The 9,866-nt window shown below is 43.7% G+C and overlaps 1 protein-coding gene across 4 annotated transcripts in view; it reads right to left on the bottom strand.

Moving 5' to 3' along the window:
* Nucleotides 1-385: 385 nt before the first annotated feature.
* The window catches only part of LOC135921458 (acetylcholinesterase-like), a 45,691-nt gene continuing 36,210 nt past the window's right edge, over nt 386-9,866 (bottom strand). For all 4 annotated transcript variants that reach the window (XM_065455819.1, XM_065455818.2, XM_070527832.1 and 1 more), the window contains exon 4: nt 386-4,004. In XM_065455819.1, the coding sequence (XP_065311891.1) occupies nt 3,863-4,004 (142 nt within the window). In that variant the 3' untranslated portion in view covers nt 386-3,862. The remainder of the gene's footprint in view (nt 4,005-9,866) is intronic.

The following is a 9,866-nucleotide window of genomic DNA, read 5'->3' as shown; positions in this document are numbered from 1 at the left end:
GCCACACAAGAACAGGGGGGGGGGGACCCTTTCCTCCTCTTTCTGCATGGCGGCAACGGTGTTCTATGCAGTCACGTTATCTTGACTCTCTAGCGGCGTCAGCGGCATCCAGCGGTATCAGTCGGTCGCTGCTAGCGCTGGGGCGATGAAAGGGGGGCGGAGCTGGTTACGAGGCCGACGACAACGCCGACGACGACGCGAAACCCAGGAACGGACGCCAAAGAGCTGCGCTCTAAAACAACCTATACAATGCATACGTCGTGTAAAGTGTAAGAAGCACTTAATATAGCAATAAAATGTGTGGTGTTTCGGCCCTAGCAAGGATGCCGAGCGCAACCGGGCAGCGGGCAGGAAGGAACTGAGCCTGGAACCGATCCCGGCACGATTACAACAACAACCTTTATTTCACGCAAGTACTATATCTATATAGCAAGCACTGATGTGACAAGTGACGTCACGGACAGACAACGTTTCAGGCATCAGGGCGAGAGCGCCCGATAACGCAGACACATGACACGCGGCACAGGCGCTATCAGCACAAAATGCATTTTGTTGTGCGGTGTAATGTAGAAACGGTATCAAGTGTAATGCATATTAACATACCATCCAATGGACAAACGTGCGCAAGAACCAAGCGCAGAGAAGTACCAAACAACGAACGGAAAAGAAATTGAATTACGGGGTTTTACATGCCAAAAACACTTTCTGTTTATGAGGCTCGCCGTAGTGGGGGACCCCGGAAATTTTGACCGCCCGGGGTTCTTTAACGTGCACCGAAATCTAAGTACACGGGTGTTTTCGGCCGCATAGAAATGCGGCCGCCGGGGCCGGGATTCGATCCCACAACCTCGTGCTCAGCAGCCTAACACCGTAGCCACTGAGCAACCATGGCGGGTAGAACGTACGTACACCGGCCTGTGAAAGAAGTTGGGGCAGGGCAATACGTCATTGATAAATTTTTGAGGAACGCTCAGCCAAGACGACCGCAATGCGGTCGTCATTCCGATAATTACTCGAAGTGCAATTCGAGTGTCCACACGAATGAATGCGCAGAATGTGAGCAAACGATGTCACTTGGGAGGGAATTCCACAGGTCCATTGTTCAAAGAAAAAAACGAGTATTTTAGTGAGCTGCAACGCGAAAAGAAAGGTCTAATACATTTATCATGGTTAGTTCGACTGGAGTGACGTCCGGGTGGCACCAAGTAGTCGGATTTTGTTAAGTTTATCAGGTCGTGGTAAACAAGGTAAAGGAACTTCAAACAGGCCAACCTCCTCCGACCAGCAAGTGTCGGTAAGCCTGTTGATGTGTGAAACGCAGTTACGTTGTCGTACCTTGAATACTTTGTGTATATGAATCGGAGCGTCCTGCTTTGGATCTTTTCTAATGCCAAGTTTAAATACTTTTGATGCGGGTTCCATACTATGCTGCCGTATTCTAATATCGGCCTAACCAGGGTTTTATAAGCAGTCAATTTCACCTAGTTGGGGGCTGTCGCCAGCTTTCTTCGTAAAAATCCGAGTTCTTTGAACGCGCATGCGCAAACATTATTTATATGTACGTCCTATTTCAGCGATCTTGTTATTGTGACACCTAGAATGAATTGACCGAGTCTATTCATTCCAACGAAATATTACTTAGTTTATATGCGAAATTTAAGGACTCTTTCTTAGGTCTTACAGTCATACACCTAGTTTTCTAGTGTTAATTTGCATGCCCCATTTTTCGCACAAGGTAACGATGTTTTGTAGAGACTTATTAGGTTTTGTCTGTTCATCGACTGTTTGAACACTCGTCTATATGACACAGTCATCCGCAAAAAGTCTCATTGTAACCCCTGGTTCCATACATGTATACAAGTCATTAATATATAAAAGAAACAGAGTAGGCCCCAGAACCAATCCCTGTAGCACAGCAGAAAGAACATCAAGATAGTCCGATTCAGTATTTTTTACGCAAACAAACTGGGACCGATTCGAGAGGTAGGCTTCGATCCATGAAAGTCTTTGGATTAATACCAATTGATTTGAGTTCGAAGATTAGTAAACTGTGTGGAACGCGGTTGAGTGCCTTCGAAAAATCTAGAGAAATTGCATCAGCTTGCAGTCTTGAATCTATTGTTACAGCAAATTCTTGTTTACTTTCTAAATGTTCAGTTACAGTTGAAAGCCCTTGCCTGAAGCCGTGTTGTTTGAAGTGTAATAGGTTATTTTCTTCCGGATAAGTCACAATAGCCATATTTATTATATGTTCAATTAGTTTGCAACATGTGCTGATTAGGGATATTGGCCTCTGTGTGCCTAGAAGCTGCTTGTTCCCACCTTTGTGAATAGGCACGACCTTTGCGCGCAACCAGTCCGCGGGAAGCACTGCCGTTTCAAATGATGCACTGAAAATTTTATGCAGGAAGGGGGACAACTGACCCGCGTATCGCTTCAGCAAAGTGCTTGATAAATTATCAGGGCCAGGCGATTTTTTAACGTCTATCTGTAGCACCAAATTAAAAATTCCGGACTCTGTTATGAGGGCTTCAGGCACTGCAGAGTCGTAGTCGGATAAGGGCACATCAGGTACGTGGGCGCGGGAGAATACCGACTGAAACTATGTATTGAATGAGTTAGCCATAGTACGCGCATCCTCAACCACTATACCGGCAATGTCCAATTTGATTGGAGGACTTTCTGCTTTTGACAGATACCGCCACACTTTCCGAGGCTGATTTGTCATAAAAAAAGTTATCTCTCGCGCTTCTTAACCTTTCTTTCAGTTCTCGTGAAAGTTGACTAACCATACTGGGATTGTGTTTTTTTCTTGCGCATTCTTTGCACCCTTTCTTGGAGGTGTATGATAGTTCTTATAATCCACGGCGACCTCCGCGTTATTTTTGTTATTTTTGTATATTTTGTTCATGTCGTCTGTCGTTGTACTTCCCCATACCCAAATGTATAGTTTGTATAGTATGCATAGTTATTTTAACCGAAACTTAAAACAAGGAAAACCTTTCATTTTAAGCATGCCCATATACATTTGGAAGACTAGTAATCAAATTCTCAGTTTCAGTTTCAGTGACAGTATTGTTAAAATACTTTGCTAGTGTTGTAACGGTCGCTATAATTTCATTTGCCGCGCTACGTATATGTAATGTGTCGTCATAGAAACAATTTCTTTCTGCGGATGGAAAAATATGACTTTTACAAACACGCAGAATGGTGGCTTTATTACATTACGCACGCAATAGACGTAGCGCTTATTAAACACACAAATTACCTCATTTCACGCAAACAATGACAGCTAGGGCTTATTACCAAATGTAGTAAAATTTCTGGGGGAAACGTCAATTCCGTATTTAAACGCTGCAGGTAAAGCTGAAGTATCTAAATTTTCCCCATTAAAATAACTATTTTACTTGGCTTCCGGCAAACTCAGAAGGTCTAATAACGCACTTTTTCGGATACTCTGTGCAATTTAGGTCTCGTATTTTCAGTGTTTGGTGTTCATAGTGACTCGGTACATTTTTTGTACGTGACTTCAACCTTTAGTCTGCGAGTATGCTATTGAAGAGTGGAATTTGAAGAGTTGATTTCTTTAATGCTTATTTTTTTATGTAATGCTTAAAAAGGCATAGCGCTGTGAAGTGTTCACTCAAACTTTTCAACAGGTTCACTTATCAGCAATCCCTGCTAGATATACTGTCTGCAAGAAGTTTACATAATAACACCTTAAAAAGAGAACTTCCAATTTCTCGTTCAAATAATTTCATTCCAGAGATTTACCGGGCGTCTTTAAACACAATGAGGTAAAGTGCCAGCAGTGATGTAAAACAGTAACCAATCGGTGATGTTCTTCAACGTCTTGGCAACCTTAGAGGCAAGATCTCCAGGATTCACACTGTTCTTTGCGAAAGCCCCTGATAGTGGTGATGTTTCTGTAGTCGATGTACACAGAAACAGGAGTGTCGATGGCATACTTGGGCCATGGAGTTTGCATAGGTAGCTCCGGTACCCTGTGAGAACGAGAGGTTTGAAATACATTTTTCTATGTTATTCAGATCAATCTCAACTAGGAATGACTTATAAACGAATTTATTGCGTAAAGCCTGAGGTCATGCGTATTTCATAATTCTTGATCTCTTTCTTATTTTAGTTTTTAATAAATACGTTTCATCACGCACATCTTCATCGTAACAGGGCATGTGAGCCAAAAGGGGCAAACAATGTACTAAAGGAAACAGAACGTTTCTTCTGTATTGTCATTATTTATCCGCTTTATGTACCGTAAAATGCGGAATATAGGTCAACCTCCCCCCTCCTACCACTTGAATTCTTAAACCGTGAAGGAGAAAAAATGGTAAAAACCAACAAAAATAACCAGTTTAAAGACGGGCGTCGGCTTTTTAGGTTCGACCTGTATTCCCGTTTTTATGGTACACTTTGCTTTTTTTTTACTATTCACATACACTAGAATGACCATTCCCTAATATTTCACCATTCTCCTCTAATGCTGGCAATGCAGTTACTAGCTGCAGAAAATGAAAGAATGGGAGCATGTCTGTGCGCGTTACTAAAGAAGGCTTTTGGAAAAGTTTATTGTCACTAAGGCAGATCCCAACTCAGTGACACGATGAAGGCCTTGCAGCTAACAAGAACTTTGTTTTTGTTACCCCTACAATGAACAGACCAATGACGTCAAACGAAAAGAGGATATAACGACACACGCTGTTCGACGGCAGGATTTGAACGCAGTACGTGTAGTACAAAAACCTAATAATGAAACCATTAGGTCACGGACGCTTCTTTTTCGTCTTCATTACCGGTGTTGGACTTCTTACGCTTCCAAATGCTCATCAGTGGTCAGACACAAACAACTGTGTTATATGTATGATACAATGTGCATTAGGCGCGTCTGCCTCAGAGGCGTTACGCTGTCATTAAATATCTCTCTACTGGAGCTGAAGGTTACACCCTATTTACCCACCCAGGAAAGTATTTTAGTTGTTTCTGTTACTAAATAAACCGTGCCACATATTCTATCAAGTAAATACGAACTGGTGTTTTCGCCGAGCCACAATATTAGCACGCCATTTTGGAGACAGTGGAGACAGTGGAGGCCCTTAAGTATATTTCAATCATACGGAAGCCTATCATCTCTGTTTATTGCGAAATACCTGATGTTGCGTAAGTAAGCCATGGAGGCATTCATCGACAAATGGCATGAAACGCCTTTATGAACTTGTTCCTGGCAGGGAAGCGCGTTGATGCGCTTGGCGCGTTTTGAATAGACTGCCTCGACAGGCAATTAATATCGATGATGAGCGCTCATAAGGTCTTCTGCATTTATACGAGTATATGTTGCACTGAAATTTAGGAGAAAGAAGGCCAGTAAACATAATCAATAAAGCATAAAAACGTCTCAAGCGACAAGCACGAACATTGGAATAATCCATGTAATGACCATGATTCTCAAGATGGCTGAATGGGCACCGCGAGGAAATTTGCTCTAGTAATTATTGTAGGAAACCCTATGGTCCAAACTATTGTTGAAATATGGTAGTCATGGTATGAAGGGTAGAGTATAAGCTTCGGAAGTAATGAAAATTTCCCAGTGGAAAATTTCTCACCCGACTTTTTTTTGTCAATTGACTCTATTTTTCTGCGAGCCTTGTTGCTGTGCTCTTTAACGTCACTACCACGTGACACTATTATTGTTGGTGGTCCGTAGTAAGTGTTGGCTCGGTGATATTGCTACACATCTTTATGTCATTGTTCACACCTCAGGGGTGCCCAACTGTCGCGAAAGCCGCGTTTTAGTATAGCGAATAACATTGTTTGCCTACTTCAACTGTTTTAAATCTATCTATCTATCTATCTATCTATCTATCTATCTATCTATCTATCTATCTATCTATCTATCTATCTATCTATCTATCTATCTATCTATCTATCTATCTATCTATGTGTCTATCTATCTATCTATCTATCTATCTATCTATCTATCTATCTATCTATCTATCTATCTATCTATCTATCTATCTATCTATCTATCTATCTATTTGTCTATCTATCTATCTGTCCTATTACGCCGACCCAGTGGCTGAAATTGTCTACCTGCTTGTGCCACTAGGTATCTGGTGTGTGCTGTCGCTATGCGGTCGTGGTTGGTCAATTGCGGTCATTTCTGCTTCGCGATCTTAATCGCGTTATGTCGTCGTCATCGAGCCTTTTACCCTGACCCAGTGGCCCAACTTTTCTAATAGTTTGGGTGAATAGGCACGCGCTCGTGGTCGTTATGGCGCTGTGGCCCGTTTATCACCGTCATTTCAACTTTGTCATCTTACACTCGTCATGCTTCAAGAGAAGTGTATAATAGCTGTGTCTTACCAGTACTCACCTACGGGGCAGAAACCTGGAGGCTTACGAAAAGGGTTCTACTCAAATTGAGGACGACGCAACGAGCTATGGAAAGAAGAATGATAGGTGTAACGTTAAGGGATAAGAAAAGAGGAGATTGGGTGAGGGAACAAACGCGAGTTAATGACATCTTAGTTGAAATCAAGAAAAAGAAATGGGCATGGGCAGGACATCTAATGAGGAGGGAAGATGACCGATGGTCGTTAAGGGTTACGGACTGGATTCCAAGGGAAGGGAAGCGTAGCAGGGGACGGCAGAAAGTTAGGTGAGCGGATGAGATTAAGAAATGCGCAGGGACGGCATGGCCACAATTAGTACATGACCGGGGTTGTTGGAGAAATATGGGAGAGGCCTTTGCCCTGCAGTGGGCGTAACCAGGCTGATGATGATGATGATGGTGATGATGATGATGATGACTCGTCATGCCGTCATCACGCCATCGTCGTCAGACAGTCATCACCATGAGGTCGTTGTCGCGCTGTCAATTTATTATTGTCACCTTAAAATAATGTCAACCTATTGTCATTGCATCATCCTCATACCACCTTTGTCGTTCCATCGACCTCAATGTTTCTTCGTCGTCTATCGTTATGATTATGTCGTCATTCATTCGTGATTAGGCCGCCCTTGTCATGGCGTCATCGTCAGATATATCACGTCTCCATTGTGCGACCATCGTGGTAATACCGTCGTGGTTGTGCTGTCCTCGACAGTCCAGTTTCGTCATCCGACTCTCGTCAGGTCATCACGTCACTCCAACATTGTCGTGTAAGTTTCATGATGCAGTCATCGTCTAGCCATTGTCATCATACAGTCGTCGTCATCCAATTGTCATTTCGTCATGGTCACGGACTCGTCGGAATACAGTTGTCGTCACGCACTTGGCATCCCAACAAGTGCGATTCCGTTCCCGTCATTCCGTCACCATCACGTAACTTTCACATGCCATCTAGCTGTCGTTTCGCCATCATCATCACTTCAGTATCGTGATCCCATTGTCGTCATGAAGTCGTCGCCATCACAACTTCGACATCATTCCTTGTTCACCATTGTATTGTAATCACGCTGACGTCATTCAATCGTGATTATGCCGCTGTTGTCATGTCATTGTCCTCATTGCGTCGTCGCCACACAGACGCTGTCATGCATCCCGTCTCATACCGTCGTCGTCCTGCCGTCTTGGTCGTGTCATGGCCGTCATTTCCGCTTCATCATTCGGTTTCATTCATACTGTGGTCATCTCATCACTGTCGTCATGCAGTAGCCATCGCATTGACCGATGATGATGGAATGCGAAAACAACCATGTACTTAGATTTAGGTGCAGCTTAAAGAACCCCGGGTGGCCCAAATTACTTTGGAGTCCCCCATTACGGCATGCCGACCACTTTCGGCGCAGGCAATCTTGGAGGGCCGGCTTATGCGACCTTCACAACAAAAAGCGGTAAAGGCGCTACTGAGGTTCCTCCGGTGAAGGGACCTGCTTGAACAACCTGTTACATTCCTGCGTTTTCTTTTGTGTGCGCGCGTTCTTTATTTTTTTTTATTTCCCCCTTCCAATGTTTTCATGTCTGTACACATTTTTCCTTCTTTTCTTAGATCTTTCTGTCTCCCCTTAGCCATTCCCCAGTGCAGAGTAGCAAACTGAATATCTATCTTCAGAGTAACTTCTCTACCTTTCTCATCTCTTTTATCTCTCTATCTCTCTCATCGCCGTCAACCGTTGTCAAACCATCGTCGATATAACGTTGTCGTTTTGCCATCGTCAGTATTTCAGAAACGTCTTCCCCTCATCGTCACGCTTTCTACGGTGACTGAGTGACCCCACTGTTATTTAATATCTTGGACGTTATGTATGTGCTCGAGATCCTGATGCCACCATGGTTGGTCAGGCAGTGTCATTACAGCTGCGCCATATGACTGTTGTTATGCCTTAATCGGGATGCCGTATGCGTCAACTCAGTAGGCCAAATTATCTGACAGGTTGGACCATTAGCCGGTGCTATTGATCGTGATGCCATCGTGGTCATGGCATCGTCATCGCTACTGTGTCGTCACAAAGTCACCATGCAGTAGTTGTGATACGGTCGTCATGAGGCCATCGTGATCGTTTCGTTGTCATCACGTGTGCTTCTTAATTTGACTTTGGCCATCCCGTCACCGTCGCTCCATCGCTGGAACACAGTTTTCACGACGTAGTCGTCGACCCGCCACCGTCATCTTACACTCGTCTTCACTCTGCGGTCCTGTAGCTTTTGTCATGTCATCGTAGTCGTTGGCTAGTCGTCTTACTGTCGTTGTGAAAGCATTTGTTGTTTTACCGTCGTCGTGATGTAGTCATTATCTTTCCATAGCCTTCATTTTACCTTCATCCTCCGACTCTCCATATGCCATCCTCGTCACCCCATCGTCGTCTCAGTGTTGTTGTCAAGCCTCGTGGTAACGCTATCGTTTCTTTTTACCATCGTCATCACTTCAGAAACGTCGTCTCATTGCCTTAATGCTGATGTCGTCATACCGCCTTCATCAATCCGTTGAGGTTATTCCTTCGTCGTCATTAAGTCGTCGTCATAATCTCACCACTAAATCGGGATTATGCCACCGTTTCCATGCAATCGTTGATGTTGCGACGTCGTTAAACACTCTCTGTAATGCATCTGTTCTCACACCATCGGCTCGATGTCAACATGGGCGAGCCATCATCGACAGTCATAATTCGTCTTCCGCTTGTCGTCATACCATCTTCTTCACGCCATTGGTTTCATGCATTGATCGTCATACCATTTTCATCATGTCGTCGTCGTCACGTTGTTATCCTTATACTAACTTTATCATTTCAGAATCATCATCTCTCATTTGTGATCTATTGTCGCCATACCACCTTTGGCGTTCCAATGGCGTGATTCCTTCATCGTCATCCCATTGCCTTCACTTAGCCGTCACACAGTCATCGCCATAACGTCACACTTATGGGCACCTTGGTAAGCTAATGCAATAGCAAAGTGGGCCAATGCTGTGTGTGTGTTATCGAGCCAAAGCAACGGGTCTCGGATTTTATTATTCCAGCATAGAGTGTGCCACTGCATTGCTTGCATGCTAATCACAATACGATCGGCAGTGGTCGAAAGATGGGTTCTTCGGTAATTTTAATGCGTTAGCATACTTAGTCATGCAATGACCAGCACAAATGTTAAATAAATTGACTGAAGGAATCCGGTGTGTCGCTAAATTTCTCAATGCTAATCGCATTGCCATCGACAGTGATCGCGAGTTAAGGGCAGCCTTAACTTTTTTCCTTCTTCAGAATAGTTATTCGCTAGTCAGAACTCTGAATAACGTAGATTCCCACACTCAATGCACAAGCATACCCAAATCAGTTTCTAGAAGCTTTGGTGCTCTCAAGAAAAAAACTCAACTATGTTACAAAAAAGAATCTAACGCAACAGACCCACTAGACGG

This window comes from Dermacentor albipictus, chromosome 10 (genome assembly GCF_038994185.2).
Source record: "Dermacentor albipictus isolate Rhodes 1998 colony chromosome 10, USDA_Dalb.pri_finalv2, whole genome shotgun sequence".
NCBI classification, from domain to species: domain Eukaryota; kingdom Metazoa; phylum Arthropoda; class Arachnida; order Ixodida; family Ixodidae; genus Dermacentor; species Dermacentor albipictus.
Note: the sequence above shows the minus strand (reverse complement) of the source record. Positions and strands in the feature narration are given on the sequence as shown.